The 22,256-nt window shown below is 48.9% G+C and overlaps 1 protein-coding gene across 5 annotated transcripts in view; it reads left to right on the top strand.

Moving 5' to 3' along the window:
- Window positions 1–22,256, top strand: part of CUNH10orf143 (chromosome unknown C10orf143 homolog) — a 106,555-nt gene that overhangs the window by 31,859 nt on the left and 52,440 nt on the right. The window contains exons 4-5 of one of the 5 annotated variants that reach the window (XM_027112963.1): window positions 6,807–7,109; window positions 7,529–8,016. The exons of 1 other annotated variant lie outside the window; for it this stretch is intronic. In XM_027112963.1, the coding sequence (XP_026968764.1) occupies window positions 6,807–7,091 (285 nt within the window). In that variant the 3' untranslated portion in view covers window positions 7,092–7,109; window positions 7,529–8,016. Of the gene's footprint in view, window positions 1–3,089; window positions 3,399–6,806; window positions 7,110–7,528; window positions 8,017–19,134; window positions 20,496–22,256 lie in introns of those variants that run through there. 3 more of the 5 variants (XM_027112965.1, XM_027112966.1, XM_027112967.1) reach the window with 3 other exon arrangements.

Genomic DNA, 22,256 nt, shown 5'->3' with positions numbered 1-22,256 from the left:
ACGGTGAAATGGATTTTTACAGAAAAGATAGTGTTTTAAGAAAAATGCAATTTAGATTTCCTACAAGCACGTTAGACTAAGCTAATGCAAATGTATCCCTTCCTGCTACAGATAAAAACATTAGATACATAGTTAATAATATAATAAGTGAAGAGAGAAGCAGAGCAGTGGATACAAACATATTCCTTTGTGGCTGTTGTTAGGTCTTGGCCTTTGTTGGGTTTGGTACTAGAATGGGCCCAGGGCATGGGGGCTAGAATGCTGATGTCCAGAGATAGATGAGACTTTGGCCAGTGGAGATGTGGGAGCTCGAATTTGGACCCTTCCCTAAAGTTCTCTGCCTTGAAGATCTGCCTATACCATAAAAGAGGATTAGAAGTTAAAGTACCGGTCGTACATGGGTGTGGGCTCCAAGTTTATTCTGTCTCAGTGCTACAAAAATCAAAAGTTAAAGCATGAACATAAAAATAGACACGGACTATTAAAGTCCTTAAGGCCTCGGTTAGTGGCAAAGTCAGAATCCGCCTGGAGGGATGCTTCCACCATCCAGAGCGTACAGGATTCAGAGGTGAAACAGCTGGCACTGTGCGTAAGGTCACAATAGAGTGATATAAGCTATGTAAACAAATCTACCGTGGTGGGGCTGGGGGGTGGAGTAGGGGAGTGGCATCAGGAACTCTTAACAAACAGAATACAAAGCTGTAAGAATCTGAATTAATAGAAGAACCTGAAGTTCACTATAAAGGTAAATATTTTAAGAATTTTAAAAATGACTTAAAAAGAAATAGAGCCATGATGCAGAAAAGGATGGTATGAAGAAGGAATTGGGAGGTTAAAAAAAAAAAAAAGAAACAACTTCTAAAAATGAATGATACAGTCATTGAAGTGAAAAAAGTTCTCAGGTTAGACACAGTTGAAGACAGAATTAGTGAACTAGGAAATTTATCTGGGGAAATCATCCAAAATACAGCAAGAGAGATAAAGAGATAAAAAGTGTGATTAGCAGTCAGAGGAAAGAATGAGAAGTTTCATTAGGGAATCTAGAAGGAAGGAATTTAGAATATGGGAGAGAAAAAGATAATGAAAAGATCTGATTTGAAAAGAGTAATGGCTGAGAATTTCCCAAAATTGAAGAAAGGCATTTGTAGCCAAGTAGTTTTGAAGAAGAACAAGGTGAGGGAGATCACCAATCAGATGTCAAGATATATTACAAAGCTGTAGTAATTAAGACAGTGTTATTGGCCTAGGGGTAGACAGATAGACAAGTGAATAAAACTGAGAGCTTCAGTTAACCAAACAATGTAGCCCCAGTGCATATATGGCAGCTGGATATATTGCAGACAATGTGTTACAAGTCAGCTGGGAATGACCAGTTACTCTATAAAGTGTGCTATAGGGCAATTGGCTATCCACATGTGAGGAAAAATAAAATTAGATCTCTACCCCACCCAAAAATCAATTCTGGGAAGTGGGGGAAAGGTAAAGAACCTAAATGTGGGGGAAAAAAACCCCGAAACAAAGAAACCTTTAAAACCTTTAGTAGAAAGTATAGGAGAATATATTTATGACGTTGGGAAGATTTATAAAAACTAATAAACCCAAAGGGAAAGGACTAACATATTTGACTATGCACATAAGACGTTGCATATCAAAATTCCTCCTTCACTGTTTAAGAAGATACCATAAAGCAGGGAACACATTTGCAACACACAAAACAGAGAGCAGCAGATAAAGGGGTGAAGTACATGAACTGGCAGTTCAGAGAAGAGGACACCCGGTCAGCCAATAAATGTTAAGTGGAAATTCAACCTCTCTAATAATTAAGGGCGTGCAATTAAAGCACCAAAAATAAAAATGTCTGCTGATGTAAGTGTGGGTGAGGATGTGGACCTGAAGGGTCTGTCCACTTTAGTGGAGCCAGTATAACCTGGCATAGTGACTTGGAGAGCAGATGTCTAGTAAAGGTGATGGTGGGTGTCCCTGTGGCCTGGAAGTTTCAATACTAGGTACGTATTCAGATGTGCCCGGGGAAATGTGTACAAAATAATTGTAGCATTGTTTGCTTAGCAGAAAGCCAGAAACCACATAGACGTCCATCAATAGGAGAATGGATAAATGAATTGGCTATATTTATTCAGTGAAATACACACTGCAGTGAGAATGGATGGACTCAGAAAAGGAAATTACAGAAGAAAATGACACCATTTAGATATAATTTTCAACAAGTAAAACGTCGATACATATTAACTAAAAGAATAAAAACGTTCCTGAGAATGATGGACTGAGTTCAGCATGAGAAGGTTATTCCTGCCTAGGGAGTGACGGCTCAGATATGGTGCGTATTTCAGTTATATCTGTAATATTTTACCTCTTAAGCTATGTGATGGATCATGGGGGTTGTTATATTGCTGTCTATACTTTTGTGTGTTTCTGAAAAGTCCTGGTGAGTCTTGGATGTGATGTATGTGCACATCCATCATGGTGAAACTGAAGAACATTAAAGACAGAATTCTGGAGAGCTGCTAGAGAGGAAGGACTGGTATCCATGAGGAAACAGGGACTTGAGTGACAACAGACCCCGCATTGTAACAGACACCAAAGACCTTGGAATGACGCTCTGAAATGCTAAGGGGACTGTCCTGTGTGAACACGTGGCTGTGCTAGGCTCAGAGCTAGAATGACCAGTGAGTGCAGTGGGAATTCTCTTCCCCCCATAGTAATTCACTTGCCAAAACTGACTCTGGAAGAGAGAATGTAGACCAATCACAATGGAATAATTTGGGAATGTTCTCAAAAGCTACCATCCCAGATGGCTTTATAGGTTTAAAGAAATCCTACCTGAAGAACACATGGATGACTTGCATTAGAAAAATGACTACATTGTTTGGTCAAAGGAGAAGGGAAAAAAACAAATGATCATCTTAATAGAGACAGAAACAGTGTTCAGTTACTCCAAATCACACTCATGATAAAACCAGAAATAGAAGGGTTTATCCTGGTAAGGTTTAAGGATCCTCACACTAGGTGGGCATTTCTGCTGATGAAGAGAAAAACACAAGTTTGTTTCCGTCACCACTTCTGCTTACCAGGGTTTCTAACTCAGACAATTAAGGAAAAAGAAACAATGGCAACAAGAATTGGGAAGGAAGAAAGCTAAATTGTTATTTCCTGATGATATTATTATCTACATAGAAAATCCAAGAAAATCTACAGATCAACTACTAGAACTAATATTCAACAAGATTGTTGAATATAAGAAAAACATGCAAAAATAGGATGGATGAGTGGTTAAAGAAGTTGTGCTATACATACAATGGAATATTATTCACCCATAAAAAGAAGGAAATCCTGCCATTTACAGCAACATGGATGGACTTCGGGGCATTATGCTAAGTGAAGTAAGTCAAACAGAAAAAGACAAATATTGTATGATCTCTCTTATATGTGGAATCTTAAAAAAAAAAAAAAAAAGCTCATAGATACAGAGAACAGATTGGTGGTTGCCAGAAGTGGGGGGGGGGAGAAATTGGTGAAGGGGGTCAAAAGGTAAAAAGAAAACAGCAACAAAAATCTTTTTTAAAAGCAGCAGCAGCACTGGGTAAGTGGGCTCTTTAAGCTCCTGAGGCTCCTTCCAGGGCAGCCTCTTAAGACGTCAGCATCCCCTCCAAGGTGCCAGGATGTCCCTTCCTGAGCCCATGTCAATGAATTTGAGATAAAGCAAACTTAATGTAAGAGAACAGCCTATATGTATTTTGGAGAGTCTGTCCTTAATGCCTGCTTTTGAAGTCCAGGAAAGCTGTGCCTACAATTTTTTTTGGTCTTAAACTCAAGACTTTTCCTAGAATATATACATTCATCCTTACACCCTATTTCTTTATTTTTGGCTGCGTTTAGTCTTTGTTGCTGTGCGCAGGGTTTCTCTAGTTGTGGTGGGTGGGGGCTACTCTTTGTTGAGGTGTGTGGGCTTCTCATTGCGGTGGCTTCTCTTGTTGCGGAGTACAGGCTCCAGGTGCATGGGCTTCAGTAGTTGTGGCATGCGGGCTCAGTAGTTGTGGCACGTGGACTCAGTAGTTGTGGCTTGTGGGCTCAGTAGTTGTGGCTTGTGGGCTCTAGAGCGCAGGCTCAGTAGTTGTGGCTCGCGGGCTCTAGAGCGCAGGCTCAGTAGTTGTGGCTTGCGGTCTCTAGAGCGTGGGCTCAGTAGTTGTGGTGCGCTGGCTCTAGGGCATGGGCGCAGGAGTTGTGGTGCATGGGCTCCAGGGCGCGGGCTCAGGAGTGTGGCTCGCAGTCTCTAGAGCGCAGGCTCAGGAGTTGTGGCTCGTGGGCTCTGGGGTGCAGGCTCAGGAGTTGTGGCTCATGGTCTCTAGGGCACAGGCTCAGGAGTTGTGGCTCGTGTCTAGGGCACAGGCTCAGGAGTTGTGACTCGCGGTCTCTAGAGCACAGGCTCGGGAGTTGTGGCGTGCGGGCCCCTATACCCTATTTTTAAAGTTGCCTGTTTGTCTCGCAAGCTCAACAACAGCTCCTCTGCAAAGCTCTTGATCCTTGTACATCTGGGGTGAGAGCGCTGCCTGTCGCACTGCTGTGGCTGGTGGAGCTGCGCCCTGCAGAAGCCTGGGCCTGGGTTCAGGCCTGTGTCTTCCTTCCCAGCGTGAGCACCTGACTCAGCCTCAGAGGAGTGGAGAAGGTTATGGGGTGTCATGTCACGCTACCTCCCCTGACTTCAGTGCTACCCACTTATCCTTTCCTTGGTCTAAATGGATTGCTTCCCAAACTTGATCCCTTTAAAGATATTCAGTAGGAGACTGATTATAAACATCGTGTGCTCATCGTTGTTTGAACTGCTCACCAGACGCTGTCGTTGGGTACCGATAAGTACTAAGCTTTGTTCGCGTTGGCCATGCCCGCCTCCTAGAAGGGCCCTAGCGGATTAGGCTAGGACACGTTCCAGCACACGGGAGCTACGGGACAATCTGGAACAGAGGTAAAACGTGACCGCAGGAACCAAGTCTTCTTTTCCTTGGTTTGTGCCCTGCTCTCCAGCACTACTTCAGACGTATACAGACAAATAATCCTTCCTAACAAGGTGGAAGGCCAGGTTCAAATATAGAATTCTTCAATTTCTCAGAGTGCCACGCCGGGACATGGTGGAACGAGGGAAAGCTGGCCCCTGGCCCACCCCCCTCCTCAGCTCAGGCCTTGTCCTGCATGACAAGGGGCCTTGAGCACGTGCACGTGGACACGTCCACCCCATCCACGTTCCTGCTCCCACATCTCCACACCCCTCTCCAGCAAGCACCCGGCCCGTGGGCATCTTTCAGGCTTGCAGCAATCGCACTAGTGATGTGCTGTGACCTCAGGAGAATGCACCTGCAGGAGAGGCTGGCCTAGCCAGGGGACAGGCTCTAGAAGGGGACAGGGCCTTTGGGTGGGAACATCCATGGAGAGGTACGGCCAGAGGGGTCCCTCTAAAGCATGAACCCAAAGCAGGGGCTCAGTGCCCAGACATCCCCCATCAGACGTGCCTCCAGTGGCTGGTCCCTGCCACCAGGTGTGTCGGAGTCTGAGGACGTCAGGCCTCACATCTGTATCAGGGACAGGACAGGTCCTCTGTGGGTGCCCCTGGGGGTCTGAGCTTTGAGGGGGGCTTTGAGAGGAACACTGACAAACTGGACTGTGGGGAGAAGAACATGGTGATGTGGGAACTTGAAGTCGGGTCAGGGAACAGAGATTGGGTGGAAGGTTTAAATGAGTGGTTCCTTTGTGTGGGAGGTTCTAGATCTCAGTCCTCTTGTTGCTGTGTCTCGCGCGTCCGATTGTCCTAAGTCCTATTTGTTCTGCCTTCAGCGTGGCTTCATGTACACCCCACCCAAGCAGGCGGGTGGGGATGGGGGCAGGAACGAGACATCTCACTGAAGACCTTTTCAACAAAAAGAACTTTTTTGACCCACGTGGTGGTGTTGACGATGATGATGATGAAATTAATTAAAAAGAGTCGCCCGTCTTCTCCCCACCCCTCCCCCCAGTCCCAGTGTCTCTCCCGAGAGGCCCGTCTTCTCTGCAACCTTGCCTGCTGACCTGTCCCCTCCTCTACCTCTCCCGCGGCCCCTCCACAGAGCCTCCACGCTCTGTCTGGCCTCTTCCCCGCCTCCCCACCGGGGGCCCTGCTGCTCAGGGGCTCCTGACAAGAGTTTCCGGCCAGAGAAGTTCGGGAAATGCTGCATCCTTTCCCCACCTTTGGAGATGTGATGTACATTAGACTGTTGGTCCCGAGAATCAAGTGAAGAGATGGGTTTGATTATGCTCAGCCTAGTATTTCTAGAACGTCCTTTTGTCAAGGGACGCCTGTTATACATGTGCTTCTGAGACTGTTTTGGAAAACACAGGTCCATTGAACAAATCCAGCCTCTGTATTCATCGTGGTCTTCAGGACCTTTTGCAGCCTGGCCCAGCCTGACCTCCCCTGACCTTCCAGGCAGATCTCCCGTCCCTGTCTCTGTGCACCATGAACCCTGGCTTCGGTCACACAGGCAGCTGCTCTGGTTCTGGAACACTCTGACCTGCCGTTCTCACTGCCTGGGGTGCCATCTCCCATCTTGTAAGGTTCTGCTGTGCCTCCACGGTCCACGTGTGTGAAGCCTTCCCCACCCCTCGTCAGGTTCATCAGCCACAGCATCCCGTTCCAGTCACCCCAGTGAGCCATCCGTGTGAAACGGGTGTTCACGAGCTTGGGTGCTGCTTCCCTTGCCGACCGCAAGTCCTCAGTCTCTCTTGTTGGGTCCCCGTGGCTCAGGGCAGCACCCGCCTTCCAGGAAACAGGATGCCATCGTGGACCGGACTGCTCTGTCCCCCCACCGCCTGGCCCACCACTCCCTTCCTGGCCTCAGCCAGCGCAGCGAGCCTTCTGCCACAACGGCGCAGCCTTGGAGTGCAGGGGTGCCCTGCCAGCCTCTGCCCAGGGGCCACGGAGCCACACTGCTCTTTGCCAGGACAGTGGCAAGTGTGATAAAGGTTTTTGGATGCTGGACAAGACCTCTCATTTCATGGTGGCACAGTGTCTGGCCACGGGTCTGCCCCCAGCCGTCCGGTGCTCCTAGTGACTTCTGCGGGCGAAGGTGAGGAGACAGGAGGTCTGCTCCAGGGGCGGGGAGGGCGGGGGACCGGGTGCGGATCCTCCCGACGCTGGGTTACTTCCAGACCCTGGCCCCTGCTGCAGTGCTTTTGTGCTGAATCATATTCCATATTTAGACATCATTTTTAAAAACTATTTATGAATTTATAAATGATTTTTATTTTTTTTCCCTCTCATAGAACTGTGGGAGAGAAGAGAAGTAACATTTATTGAGAACATTCTATGTACCAGGCACTGTAGGAAGTGCTTTAAATATCTTACAGTATTTTATATATATTCTATAAATATGTACTTACCGCAGAAATAAGTGTTAGCTCAGCCGTTTTAAATGCAGTGCTTTGTGTTGGTGAATGTGAAGCCAAGGTAAATTGATTCCCACGACATGCTGTTTTATCATTGTAGGGACATTTTAACCATCTGGAGAGTTGGTAGAAGATGCAAGCTGAAAAAGGAAGATTCCAGTTGTGGTTTTGAACCCTCATGTGCCAGCGAATGTAAACCTCTCCTGGGTGGATGTGTGTGCCCACCTGTTCAAATAGCGCCCGGTACCCTCCCGTCAGGAAATCCCACGTCCTCCTCCGCTCCAGAGCCAGAAGAGCCTCCAAATGTTACTCCTCATGAAGCCTCCTTTCAAATGCATCTTGCTCGAGAAGAAGATCAATTGCTTTATTTAAAAGTTTAAAAAATTCAGTATCAAACTTCCCGTGAGGTTTGAGAACCCTGTAGCTTATGGAGCCATATCCAGATGTCGCCCCACTTTATACTTTTCTGTTGTTTTGTGGATGTATCCAGAGCTGCTTATGTACTCTTTTTTAATTAAAAGTCTTATTTTTATATTGAAAATGCTCTATAATCTTAAACTGAATTTCAGTAAATGTTACTATCCAGTCTGTTCTGTGTGATTCCCCAACTAAACTTATCAGGCACAGGACCACCTTTATGTTAAAATGGGAATTTCTCACCTTCTCTTGGGTTTTCAGCGTATGGCCTGACTGTGGAGACTGGCATTGTTCCCCTGGGTCTGCAGGCACCCTGAGATGCCCTTGTCACCTAGAGATGGGTCCCGGTGAAACCACTGGGTCGTAGGCTTGCTCTCGGGTCCTTTGCCCGGGCGGACGCAGCCCCGTGCTCGCCGTGTTGCCCTGTGTTAGCTGTGTGGCCGTGTCCTCTGCCAGTGACGGGCTGCAGCATCCGCGTCCCGAAGAGCCTGACCCGTAAACCACTGTGTGTAGTCATGGAGGCACCTCATACTGGAAAGATGGGGCAGAAGAAGACACGGGGCAGAAAGGAGCTTAGTGCGACCGTCTGTGATATGGATTACCCAGAGTCACTGGACGCACTGCCAGGTTCAGGACAGAAAGCTGACTTTTCTGTCCGCAGCATCTTAACCCTGAGCAAGCTCGCAGAGCTGTGACTTGATGAGGAAACGCCAGTCAGGGCCGAGAGAAAGTATTGAGATTTGTGGCCTTAAAAATACATCTTTAAAGAGCTTTAATTTGCTTCTGTCTTTTCCAAATGAGATACACATCTTAATTTTTATGGAAAACGTGAAAATTCTTAGATGACAACATTTTGTTTTGTGTATGAGGTCTTCCTTTTCCCCCAAATTCGTGGGGCGAGGAGGTGACCACATATTCACAGCTAGGTGTTTTGGTAATTGAAGCAGCACAGCGGTCGCCCCAGCCGTTTACATGGACTGAAAGCTTTCCTGGGGGGGAAGAGCCCCTGTGCAGCACCCTGCCTGGCGCAGGACGGACGCCCTTGGGTAGAGTTGGGTGGACGTGCAGTCAGGGCTCACCTCCCCGCGCTGCCTCCAGCATCTCGGCTGCCGTCCCTCTGTGAAAGGGTCTGGTGACCCACAGGCTGTCATTAGTGTGAGACCCAGGAGTGAGACCGAGGCCTGGCCACTGCTCAGGGTCCGTCCCCTGCCCTGCCACATGGCCCCTCTGAGGCCAGAGCAGGCGACCTTCTCTGGAAAAGCCCCGTATGAGGAGTCCTCACAGTGTGAACGTGACAAGAGGGGTGAAGTGAAGCCGGCCAGCGTGCGGGAACCGGCAGTTTTATCCTAAATTCCTACAGTTCTTAAATGGTAAAGAGAAAACGCAGCATGGAAGAGCTTATGGGGGCCCCTGGGAGGTGTGGCCTCAGCATTCTCTGTCCCTGTAGAACAGGCCCGCGGTAGAGTGTGCTGGGTCTAGGCTTCCAGAACCACCCCTGTGCCCCGCGGAGCCCACCAGCAGGCCCTCTTGCTCAGCAGAGACCTCTGGCGCTGCAGAGCCTGGCAGCACGTCCTGCAGCCCACCTCGCCCACCTGGCCTTTGACTTCACCCCGCCTCCGGAATCGACCCTTCTGTCCCGCCCAACCTGCCTCCTTTTGGGCCCTGCAGCCTGCAAAGGATGAGGGAGACGACGTTTTGGTAAAACTTTCTTAATTGGCTTTTTTATGATTATAAAAATAATACTTGTTCATGTAGAATAAAATAGAGAAAGGAAAACAAAACCCCTCACCCCGCATTGCCACCCTTGGCCTGCTGGCGGGCCACCCTCCGGATGTGGACTTCTTTTTTACTTTTGAGTGTTTTGTAGTGAACATGCTCCCACATCATTGTAGGAAAACGTCATTTTAAAAGGTGGCACGGTACCCCACCTGGGGACAAGCAGGCCATTGTTTTGATGGCTCTGACACTAGCTGTGCCCTTTGGTGGGGAAGGGCTGGCTTTAAAGTCCGTAGGCAAGTTTGCAGGGAGCCTGTCTGTCTCTGCCGGGATGTAAGGGGATGTGACAGGCAGGAAGCAGGCCCGCCGCCCGGAGACCCCGCACAGGGACCACCTCTCCCTGCCACACCAATTTGTCCACACCACAGGTACGAAAACAGACTAGCGACACGCAAAACCTGCACAGATTCCACGAAACGGGGTTTTGACACACCCATGACGGCATGAAATGTGATTATCCCTTTAAGGTGCTTCGTCTTTCTCTTCTTGTCAAAAGAGGAGGAACACTCTGAGGAAACAGACCAGGCACTTGCGTATGTGTATTAGATATACATATACATGAATATCCATCCATTAAATTTTCCATTTCTTCTTACTCATGATCTGTCATTGTTTGTTTTTTGTGTAGGGACAAAAATATCAACACATACCTTTTATCATTTTACCAAATAAGTTTATAATGGTTTCTAAACCTTGGAACAAATTACAAAACTCTCAGAAAATTCAAAAGCATGGTAAATGGTTATCAAAGACTTATTAACATCACTTGAACTGTTTTGCCTGCTTTTAAAATAGTTTATTTTCAAATTTCTTTTTAACGCATTTCAAAATGATACCTCAAATTCACACTTACTAAAGAAAAATTTTAATTTTAGATAAGTTGAAATGAAATATAAATATAAAAGTCAGGGAGCTTCCCTGGTGGCACAGTGGTTAAGAATCTGAGCTCCCAACGCAGGGGACACAGGTTCAAGCCCTGGTCTGGGAAGATCCCACATGCCGTGGAGCAACTAAGCCCGTGCCCCACAACTACTGAGCCCGTGAGCCACGACTACTGAAGCCCACGTGCCTAGAGCCCGTGCTCCGAAACAAAGAGAAGCCACCACAATGAGAAGCCCACGTGTCGCAACGAGGAGTAGCCCCCGCTCATTGCAACTAGAGAGAAACGTGCACAGTGACAAAGACCCAACACAGCCAAAAATTAATAAATAAAATAAATTTATAAATAAATAAATAAAAGTCAGGGACTTCCCTGGTGGCGCAGTGGATAAGGCTGCGCGCTCCCAATGCAGGGGGCCCAGGTTCAATTCCTGGTTGGGGAACTATATCCCACATGCGTGCCACAACTAAGGAGCTGGTGAGCTGAAACTAAGGAGCCCGGGAGCTGCAACTAAGGAGCCCGCCTGCCGCAACTAAGACCTGGTGCAACCAAATAAAATAAATATTTTTTTAAAAAGTCATCTATGATCCCTATGCAAAGGTAACTAATGCTTACATTTCAGCGTGTATCCTTATAAATCTTTTTCTGTGTGGACACGCACATCTGTAGGCCTGTACTTTTGATGTTAACATCATGTACATCTTCTCATGTCAGCAAGTGTGTATTAGGTTGTCATTCTAAAGGGTAGCATCAGGAGTTCCCTGGTGGTTTAGTGGTTAGTATTCAGCACTTTCACTGCTGAGGGCCCAGGTTCAATCCCTGGTGGGGGAACCGAGGGCCCAGGTTCAATCCCTGGTGAGGGAACTGAGATCCTAAAAGCCGCACGGCATGGCCAAAAAAAAAAAAAAAGAGGGCTGCATAGTATTCCATTGACTGAAAATACACAGTGCATTTGCCCACTTTCTGTCTAATGTGCATGTAGGTTCTTTGCATTCATTCATTCATTCTTTCTTTCTTTCATCTACTTGCTATCACAAAAATTGCTGGATAAATATTCTTACATATACTTTTTTTTTTAATTTATTTTTGGCTGTGTTGGGTCTTTGTTGCTGTGCGTGGGCTTTTCTCTAGTTGCGGCGTGCGGGGGCTACTCTTTGTTGCGGTGTGCAGGCTTCTCATTGCGGTGGATTCTCTTGTTGCAGAGCATGGGCTCTAGGCCCGTGGGCTTCAGTAGTTGTGGTACATAGGCTCAGTAGTTGCGGCACGTGGGCTCAGTAGTTGTGGCTCGCGGGCTCTAGAGCGCAAGCTCAGTAGTTGTGGCGCACGGGCTTAGTTGCTCTGTGGCATGTGGGATCTTCCTGGACCAGGGCTCGAAACCGTGTCCCCTGCATTGGCAGGTGGATTTGTAACCACTGCACCACCAGGGAAGTCCTACACATACATTTTTATAAAGTTTTTCAATTATATCCATAAGAGAAGATTCTAGAGGTTGTATTGCTAGGTCAGCGGGTGCACTGGTCTTCTGTTCTCTGGAAAGGTGGTCCCATGTCCCTTCCCTTTCATCAACACCGAATAGAACCCACTCTTATTTTTTCTTTTTAACTTAGCACGTCTTAAACACACACAAAAGTAGGCAGAAGAAATAGTACAAGGACCCCCTTTAGCCTTTGACCTGCTCCAACAAGGGTCACCATGGCCAGTCCTGCCCACCTCCTCTCCCCCTCCCTGTGTACTGGAAGCAGATCCCAGACATAATATTAGTTCAACTATAATTATTTCAGTCTGTCCTCCCAAACAGACAAAGTGAAAAGCATAACCACAATACAATTTTCAGCCCTCAAACAAAATTTACAATAATTCCTTATACTATGAAAATCTCTCTGTAGTCTTTGGTCAAATTCCTACATGCCTCTTCGATTTCACAGGTGATTGTTTTTATTTTGTTTGGTTTTTCATGACTTGTTTGAGTTGGATGCAGGACGCAGACAGGGTCCACGCACCTGAGTGGCTGATCTGTCCTGAGTCTCTGATCACGGGTCCCCCACCTCCTGTCCCCACTTGCAGTGTATTTTCAGGAAACTATTCGTAGAGTTTGTGCTGAGATGTTGCTAATTGCATCTCCCGTGTTCTACCTACTTCTCTGACCTCTGTACTTCCTATAAATTGATGTTGATCCAGAAGCTTAATCAGATTCAATTTTGATTTTTTGGCAAAAGTTCCTTTTTGATCCCTGCCAATCTGACCTTTGCACCAAGTTCGTGGTCTTAATGCGCGGGTCCTGCGTTGCATTTCTGACATGTGTCATCGGTCACATGGGTGTCCTTTCTGAATGTCCCATCTTTGGCCATTTTCCTGTTGGGGTGCATGTCATGGTCGTTTATTTTTAGGAGTTAAATAATAAGTCTGTTTTCCTCTCATCTGTTACATGTATTTTTTTCCCCATTTACAGTTTTTCACATTCTTTTCGGTGAGGTCTACAAAGTCCTTTGCTGGAAGTTTTTAGCTGTCATATCTGTTGGCCTCTTTTTAGCCTGTTTCTCTTCTTGGAACCATTCGAGAAAGACCTTCCTTTCCCCCGGATTACATACATTATATGAACTGATACGTAAATTATGCATCGACATTTTTCATGATTCTGATTTCATTTTGAACACATAGAACTTTGCTTTAGCTACAAAGTTTGGGGACATAAAGGGTGATATATCTAACTTTTCTTTTCCCCAAATATTAACCGGTTATTCTAACCACATCTTTCTGCACCGATTATAAATCCCACTTCTATACGTGGGATTGCTTCTGTACTTCCTCTTCTGTTCTTCGATCTTTCTCATCTGGTGGCTGTTACACCACCTGTGCGTGTGGGATGTGTATGTGCGTGGGGGGGGGGGCCTTTTTGTTAAAGTATAACACATGAGCAGAAAAGGGAAGAAAAGGAGTGTCCAGGCCTAGCGCACACGCTTGTGTGGACGGCTGATGCGGCACCTCCCCCTGGTATTTGTCAGATGCTCCCGGTTCTCCTCACGTGCTCGTTCTTCCAGATCAACTTCAGGATCGTTTTGTCAAAATATCAAAAGTAAAAACCACATGAAGTATTTATTGGATTTGTGCTGAATTTACCGATTAATTGTGGGATAAGCGGTGACTTTACACTGTTGTGACTTGTCACCGGAGACACAGCACACTTTACTCTGATAATACTTCTTCCGTGTGCAGCTAAGTTTCCTTCTTTCCCCTCATTTTTGGTTTTTGTTTTGTTAGTATCAGTCTTACACTTTAAGCTCAGTCCTAGATAATCTTTTTTCCATTACATTTTCTGATTATAACTGTTATACCAGATCATTTCCCGAAATTTTGCTGCTTAAAACTCAAACAGTTTTCTGGTGCATTTTTTCCCCAAAAGCAAAGGGAAGGAAGCTGCCCTTTAGAGAGCAGCACTGTATGTCAGATGTTGTACTGAATTATCAATTTTAACCCTCAAAAAACCCTTTGGGGGGAGAATTATCCTTACTGTACTTATAAGGATAGAGGATCAGTGAGACCAGGTCAGTTATCCACGGCCAGGCCACGGGTCCAAACCAGGCTCCTTGGACCCCAGCATCTGCCCCTCCAGACCCACCCGCTCTCCTCAAGGTGCTCCTGGATCCTGGGGGCGGGAGGGGCTGCTTAAAAAGCAGAGTCTCCGGGTCTGGGGGAGGGGCTCCCAGGAGGTGCCCCAGGAGGTGCCGTTGACCACACTCTGAGAACCGGCATGTCCCCGAGTCACTTAGGACCCTGTGACATGGGGCCTTCGTGGAGGTGCAGGCAGTCCCCGGGCTCCAGTGTGGAAGGTGTTTCCATTTTCCTGGAATAACTGGACAGCCTAGGAAGTCCCTAGTCTCGGTGTCCAGCACCTGCAGTGGTGACGTCTGATGGGTCGGGGGCCCAGGGCTCCTGCCGCTTCCTCACTCCAACCCAGCGCCTCGGTTTCCTGCCTGTGAAATAGCAACCACGGTGCCCCCTTTGTAATAAGCTGCAGCGGGGCCGATGCGGTGATGTACTTGAGGTGCTAGAACGGGGTCCACTGGCATGGGGCCTTTGAGCCACCCAGCCCAGTGTGCAGGGTCACAGGCAGCCTCGACAGAGGAGGTTAAAGCGGGCTCTCTCTGTCCCTGACACGGACCCTGTTGTGAAGCCCCCTCCCTTGCCATCAGAGCCGCATGGCGAGTACCATCCCAGACCTCATCACCACGGCCCGCGGCCCCCGAGCTCATGATAGTATTCTTGATTTCTGTGCTTATTTTAGAGAGCCTTTAGGAACTTCTGGCCCATCAGTTACTTACAGAATGCGTGCTTATTTGGTGAGGATTCCTGGGCGTCCGCCTCCCATGATCACTGTCACTTCTGCACCCGGTGGGAAGGCAGGGCTGTCTAATGCAAACAGCAGGGCTCAGAGCGGGAGTGGGGACAGAACTTCTGTTGGGGAGGACGGAAAAGTTCTGGACATGAATGGGGGGTGATGGTTACACAACAATATGAATGTACCGAATGCCGATGCAATGTACACTTAGAAATGGTTATAATGGTAAGTTCTTTGTCGTGTATTTCACCAGAATAAAAAATCAAGACTTGCAGTGACTCAGTCCTTCCCTTTCTTTTTTGTTGGCTGCATCACGCAGCATGCGGGATTCTAGTTCCCCGACCAGGGATCAAACCCAAGCCCCCTGCAGTGGAAGCACAAGTCTTAACCACTGGACCGTCAGGGAAGTCCCACCGCTTCCCTTTCTTTTCCTTGCTTCCTGTAAGTCCCCGGCTGTGGACAACCCAAATCCAACCACTCATTTTCCACTTCTTCCTCTTCCTCCAGCCACTGGAAACCCTGGGATAATTCAGGAACTCAGACAAGCCCCCCTGCCCTGGATTCTTTGGGAAAATGGTCACGCAGAGCTGGGGATGACCCTTCAGTCCCCAGTTTGGGGACACAGCCCGGACAAGCGTTTGGATGGAGTCCATTCCTCTGGGCCACGCTCAGGTGTCCTGGAGGAGTTGTTGGCGCTGCTGGGCCTCCCGCCGTAATTGCTGGAGGGCAGAGGCTGTGGACGGTGACGCATGTGGCGACTGTCATTTAGTCAGTGCTGCAGGGAAGGCTCACAGACAGCGGCACCCACATGGATCGTGGCCTTTCCCTCCATTGCACGCAGGGACAGCCGAGTTGGGCAAGAAAAGAAAGGAGGATGAGGAGAGAGAATCCTCCTCTGTTTGAAGCTTGAGCTGTACAGTAAATTTCTGCTCAGAGCCTTGCTCAGCCACCTGACATCTTTCACCTGGGACCCACCTACCCCACAGCTTCTATGGAGTAGAAGTAACCATCTATCTCAAGAACTCAGCAATAATCCCTCCAGATGACCTTCCAATGGGGGCGGGTCAGTGTCAGGCTCAAAATCAGGTTCCTTAGTTTCCAGTCGCTCTGAGGACAAATATCTTGGTGTGGGTCCAGGATGGCATGTCAGTTTGATCTACAGGGCCGGCTCCGAGCAGTTGGAAGGCTGGGTGGTCCAGTAAAGAGAGGCCGTGCACCTCCCATGGCCGGTGACGGTAACTGGTTCCCACGGTGACTGGTGGGGACACTGCAGAATGTGGGTTTGCGTCTCCTGGCTCTCACGGACTCATCTGGGGTTTCTGTCTGACCATCCGCTTCCTCTGCTGTATTTTGGGGCTGACATCTCCTTATAGAGTCATCGTGACAGTTGTCAGCCACCTGAGGTGAAACGCCGGTGTGCATGTAGTGATGGCTCGGCGTGTGGTAACTGCTACTTCTGCACCCATGTGTGGTTCTCCAGGTGCTCTCCTTGGTCTGCAAGAAGCACTCCCACTTCTTGACTCATGGTAAGGGTGAGAGCCAGAGGCTTTGGAGGCCTGGGGCCAGCCCTTCCTTCTGGAACGAGAGCCCAAGACCTTCCAGTGGCCTGCTCAGGTCAGCAAGGGCTAATTGAGCTTTAACTAAATACATAATGACTTTTTAGCCCCAATTCAGGACAAAACAATATTCCTTTACAGACATCTAAATTTACTTAGGTGAAAATAATTACACTAATCCAAACTTAAATCACGTTTAGTTATGACCTTTATTAAGAATAAAATTATAAGATGTAACTGTCAACCACAAATGTGTATGACATTTAAAGTGATCTTTTTGGTCGGTCTTCAGGTGAGGCCCACTTACTCATGTGTCAGGAAAGCCAGTTGAATGAGGATCTAAACCTCGTAAATTTTCCGAACATTCTTGACATGCCTCTTCATAATTAATTTGAATTAGCAGAAGAAATTTAACCTCAGGGGTCATAAACGCTTCTTCCAATCCCTGAAAGTTGCCGATCATCAAAAATGTCCTGTGGCCATTTGTGTGTCATCTTTGGAGAAATGGCTATTCAAGTCCTTAGTCCCTTTAAAAAATGAGTTATTTGGTTTCTTGCTATTGAGTTATAGGAGTTTCTTACATATTTTAGAAATTAACCTTTTATCAGATATATAGTTTGCAAATGTTTTCTTCCATCCCATAGGTTGCCTTTTTACTTTGTTGATTGTTTCCTTTGCTGTGCAGAAGGTTTTTAGTCCGATGTAGTCCAGCTTGTCTATTTTTGCTTTTGTTGCCTATGCTTTTGGTGTTACATCATGTCATTGCTGAGATCAACGTTATGAAGCTTTTCCTCTACATTTTCTTCTAGAAGTTTTAGTTTCAGATCTTTAATCCATTTTGAGTTGATTTGTATGTATAGTATGAGATAAAGGTCCAGTTTCATTATTTTGTGTGTGGATATCCAATTTTCCCAGCACCATCTGTGGAAGAGACTATCTTTTCCTCATTGTGTATTCTTGGCACCCTTTTTGAAGATCACTTGACCATATATATGCATGGATTTACTTCTGAGCCCTTTATTCTGTTCCATTGGTCTATATGTCCATCTTTATACTGTTAACATACTTTTTTGATTACTGTAGCTTTACAGTATATTTTGAAATCAGGAAGTATGATGCCTTCAACAGGCATATGAAGAGATGCTCAACATCCCTAATCATTATAGAGATGCAAATCAAAACCACATTGAGACAGCATCTCGCTCCCGTTAGGATGGCTGTTGCCAAAAAAGCAAAATATAAGTGTTCGTGAAGGTGTGGAGAAGTCAGAACCCTTGTCCACTCTTGGGAGGAATGCAAAGTGGTACAGCTGTTATGGAAAATAGTATCATGGAGGTTCATCAGAAAATTAAAAATAGAACCACCAGATAGATGATCCAGCAATTGCACTTCTGGGAATATAGTCAAAGGAATCGAAATCAGGATCTTGAAGTGATATTAGCACTCCCATGGTCATTGCAGCACTATTCACAATAGCCAAGATACGGAAACTATCTAAATGGCCGTTGACTGATAAATGGATAAAGAAAATGTGGTATATGCATACCATGGAATATTATTCAGCCTTTAAAAAGAAGGAAATCCTACATTATGTGAAAACATGGATGAACCTGGAGGACATTATGCTAAGTGAAATAAGCCATTCAGAGAAGAATAAATATTGCATGATTCCACTTATGTGGGGAATCTAAAAGAGTCAGACTCAAAGAAGCAAGGGACAGAACCCTAGTTGCCAGGCTGGGGGAGGGGCACACGGGGGGGTGTTGCTGGGTGGGTGGAGTTTCAGATGTGCAGGGAAACTAAGCTCTGGTGCTCTGCTTCACGACAGAGTGCCTGTGTCAGCAAACCGTGTGTGTTGCACACTTGAAAACCCGAGAGGCTGGATCCTGTGTTAAGTGTTCTTACCACAGTAAAGTTAAAAAGACCGCGGTGGCACTTGGGAGGGAGGGCTGCACTTACTCTTGGACTTTGCACTTGGGTTCGAATGCTGCCTCTCCCCCCAGAGGGTCGTCGCTGAAGGGGCTCTCCTCCCCCTCCCCGTGGTCAGCAGTTTCTCCTCCGACCAGAGAAGGAGGAGACTTCGCACAAAGCCTCTTTGTCCCTCCAGATGGTTCCACTTATGCCGCGGTTTCACTGGCATCCGGGGTAGTTGACAGATGCGCTCAAGACCCCGTGTCCGCAAGTCCAGGCTCTGGAGCAGCCCACGCTGACTGCTGTGCCCACCCGGACTGCAGAGTATCCCACAGCCGGCCAGCTCTCCCTCCGTTGTCAAGTTCGATACCAGCACCCTGACACAGGTGGACGCGGTCCAGTGAGGGCCCTACATGCTCTGGGCCCTATTCTGGGAAATGCCACCTCAGACACAGAGGCACAGAGGCTTGTCCCAGAAGATCTGACTCTGTCCCCAAAAACCATGTGAACAACAGTGATGGGCCCAGCAGATTACAGAGGTCCCGGGGCAGCTGAGCTTTGCTTACATCCTCTCGAGCTCCGCGTCACTCTGAGGAAGCGTGGGTCTTAACAAAAAAGACGTCCTGACACAACTGGTATAAATGTGTAAGATGGCCCCTTGTACCCTCAGTGTGGCATTCAGATTTGGTGTTTCTTTGCTGCTTTTGTGAAATGAATTCACAGGACTCTGTCTTATGTGAGGTAGAAAATGTCATGTAGATTTTCACATTTCTTTTAGAAATCTTACATGTTAAAGTCTTACTGTGATTACACCTTATTTTCTCTTCCAGCTTGCCTGGATTTTGTGGATTAGTGATGTTTATATGTCATGGATGATGCCAGGTCCCTGTGCCATTGTCCCCCGTCCAGGCACGCTGGCTCGGCCGTCAGCTGCCGGCCCAGGGCGCCCCTCCATCCCTGTCTACCCGGCCCCCCTCCCAGAGCCCTGAGGGAGGCTGGCCTTGGAGGGCAAGGGTGCGAGGTTTTCTCGGGCCCAAGTGGAGTCGAGGACGGTGCTTCACTCGGCGGTGCCCCAGAGCTGGGCAGGGTTCCCTGGCACCCAGGGGGGTTCAGTGAATATTCACAGAGTCGATTGGAACCAATTTTTAATGAACTTCAGGAGCCCAGCCACCACCAGGCCAGCAGCGTGCTCAGCCAGCGGGGCTGGGGGCGGCCCACCGAGGACCCTCGGCTCGTGGTCCTGCTGCCACATCCTGCAGGGCTCCGACCTCGCAGCCACGTCCACCACCTGCTTCCCGCTGCAGACCCTGCCCTCAGCCCTAAGTGTCACCCGTGTTGCCAGTGATTCTCTCCTGGGTGGAAAAGCGACGCGTGTGCGCCGCAGGTAGGCTGAAAAGAGAACACGTGGCGATGAGGTTAAAATCACTCAGTGTATCACCGAGGGATAGTCCCTTTCTAAATGTGACAGGATTTCCTTGTTCTCTGCTTTGATTCCCAACAATGCGCAACAGAATTTCTTGGTTTCCATTTAACATTTTAAATGTTTCCCTGACTTTCTAACTCTAAATGAGAAGAGCTCCAAGTCTAAACCCCAGGCGCAGCCTCCCAGGAGTGGAAGCGGCACTTACTCCACGTGGCTTCAGGAGGAGTTGTCACTTTGGCAGCAAACCCTACGAACAAAATGACCGTAAAGTCGGACACCACCTTGGTGGCCGCGAGCGAGCCGGGCCGCCCAGCCCAGGACCCGCCCCAGCCCCCGAGTGGAGAGGCCTGGACCTGCCTGCCCGGTGTCTTAGAGAGTCGCTGTCCTGCCCGGATGACACGCTGTGCCCCGGGAAGGCACCGTGTGGAGCTCGGATTCTAACATGAAGACCGAGCCCAGCGGAGGAAAGGGGACCCGCCCGAGCTGGACCTCCTACCCGCCAGGTGGCATGGCCATCCTCCCCAGTCTCAGAGGTGGGAGTGTCCAAGCCCTGCCCGGCACCAGGACGCCTGCTCATCCCCCATCCCCTCGGCAGCGTGATTTCCCCAAGCGTTGGGATCAAACACGTGAAGGATGCATGAGCGAGCCCAAGCCCGACCTCGTACCCACCCTGGCCACCCTCGGGGACACACCTGGGACAGTGCTGAGGGCTGGAGCCCCCCAGTTCCAGGGGCCTCGCTGTATGTTCCAGGGCCTCTGCATTAGTAATAAAGTCTATTAAGAACATGTCTCCCCAGCTCTCTATTTCATTCATGAGCTTCCTCTGTGATGCACAGCTTGTGCATGGTCTGTGAGAAAATTTGCTGAACTGCCGGGACCTGTGTAACTGTGGGGATAGTGGGTGGCCCTCAGGGCCTGAAGCCGACTGAGGTCCCTGCAGGCCTCACCTCCCCTGGGCCCCCTGGGTCTGGAACAGCAGCCAAACCCACTCACCCTGAGTCCTGAGTTGGGGGCCCACAACGCTGTCCCAAAGCCCCATGGTGGCCCCAGAAGTGGGTACTGGGGACCTAGTCTGTCCAGCCAAGCCATGGGCCACGTCGGTGACCGGGGAGGAGGAGGGTGCAGGGGGTGCTGGACCTGGGCGGGGAAAGCGGGTGCCTGCCCCCAATCGGCCTGCCCACCTGGCCAGTGGGAGGGGCGCCCAGAGAGCCAGGCTCCACCCTCAGGCTTAGCGGGTGGGACCGGGGCGAGGACGCAGCCAGACCAGCCTTTACTGCCCCGCTGTCCTACAGCTTCTAGAGGGAGCTGGGCAGGCCAGTGCCAAGCACATCTGTGATGAGTCACAGAGAAGGAGGTAGAAGACAGATTCGTCACCAAAGCAGAGGACCACTGTCCGGGGGCCAGGCTGCCGGATGCGAGCGTGAGCTTCTTCTCTGGGCTTCTAGGGCACGGAGATGGTCTGCTGTATAGACTGCTGGCCCAAAGAAAGGAGGCACACCTGTCCTTTAGGAGAAACTGCGTTACTTCCCTGGAGCTGATTCAGAAGGAACACTTCCGGTGGATCTTTATGTAAATGACATTGGCGGACGGAGGGGAACATCCCTGAGTTGGGGCACTGGTGGGATGTATTGAATCAGAAACGTGAGGAAGCGTGTCTCCGGGGCCAGGTTGGTGTGGCCGTGGTGTTGCCGATCTCAGCTGAGGCAGGGACAGGAGTTGGAGGAAGTGGGTGGTGCCCCTCCCCCGCAGGCCTCCCCCACCCCCTCCCAGCTTCCTGGGATCCACTGGCTTTGTAACGGGGGAGGCTGGAAGCCTGGAGTGTGGGTGTCTGGGTTACTCACCGAAGGGAGATCCGGGCACTTCAGAAAGCCCTGCCGGCTGCAAAGCTGTGGGCACTGCTGAGGCATTAAGGCAGCCCCGGGAAGGGCAGGGCTGCTGGAGGCCCCGGGTCTCCCGCATTGTCCAGGCTGTTTCCCCGTCAGGCATCCAGCCTTGAACAGGAGCCTCCAGTGTCCTGTGGCGACACTCAGGATGAGAGAGAATGAGCACATCACCTTTATTACCCAGGCAGTAGCAAGACGCTAACGAGATAACGTTTGTGAGCAGTTCCGGTGTGCGGCCAGTACTTCTCCAGCGTGTCCTCTGATGGACGCTTGGTCCGCACGATGACGCACATCCCAGCTTCATCCCCACTTTACACTTTACAGTGAGAACTTTACAGATGAGAACGTCAAGTCCAGAGAAGCTACAGAAGGTACGTGTGTATCATCTGAGGTCCATGGTGGGTTGAGTGGCTGCTCTTGGAGCCCACCTGCATATCAGCGGGAGTCCGGGTCACCCTCAAGGTGGTGATGTGACAAACCAGGTGACCCTTGTAGGTGGAAGACCCACCTGGATAAGAATGTGCATGCCTTTCCTTGCAATTGAAAAGTTTTATTGCCTGTTGTTTAGAATGCAGAGCAAGTGTGCACAGGTGTACACACACACCCCTGAGATGTGATTCACATTGCCGACCGACCCACCAGGGGA

The sequence above is a fragment of the Aethalodelphis obliquidens genome, unplaced genomic scaffold, assembly GCF_003676395.1.
Source record: "Aethalodelphis obliquidens isolate GAN/ISIS:26980383/991018 unplaced genomic scaffold, ASM367639v1 scaffold11, whole genome shotgun sequence".
NCBI classification, from domain to species: Eukaryota; Metazoa; Chordata; class Mammalia; order Artiodactyla; family Delphinidae; genus Aethalodelphis; species Aethalodelphis obliquidens.
The sequence above is the reverse complement of the archived record's forward strand: the minus strand, read 5'-3'. Positions and strand labels throughout refer to the sequence as shown.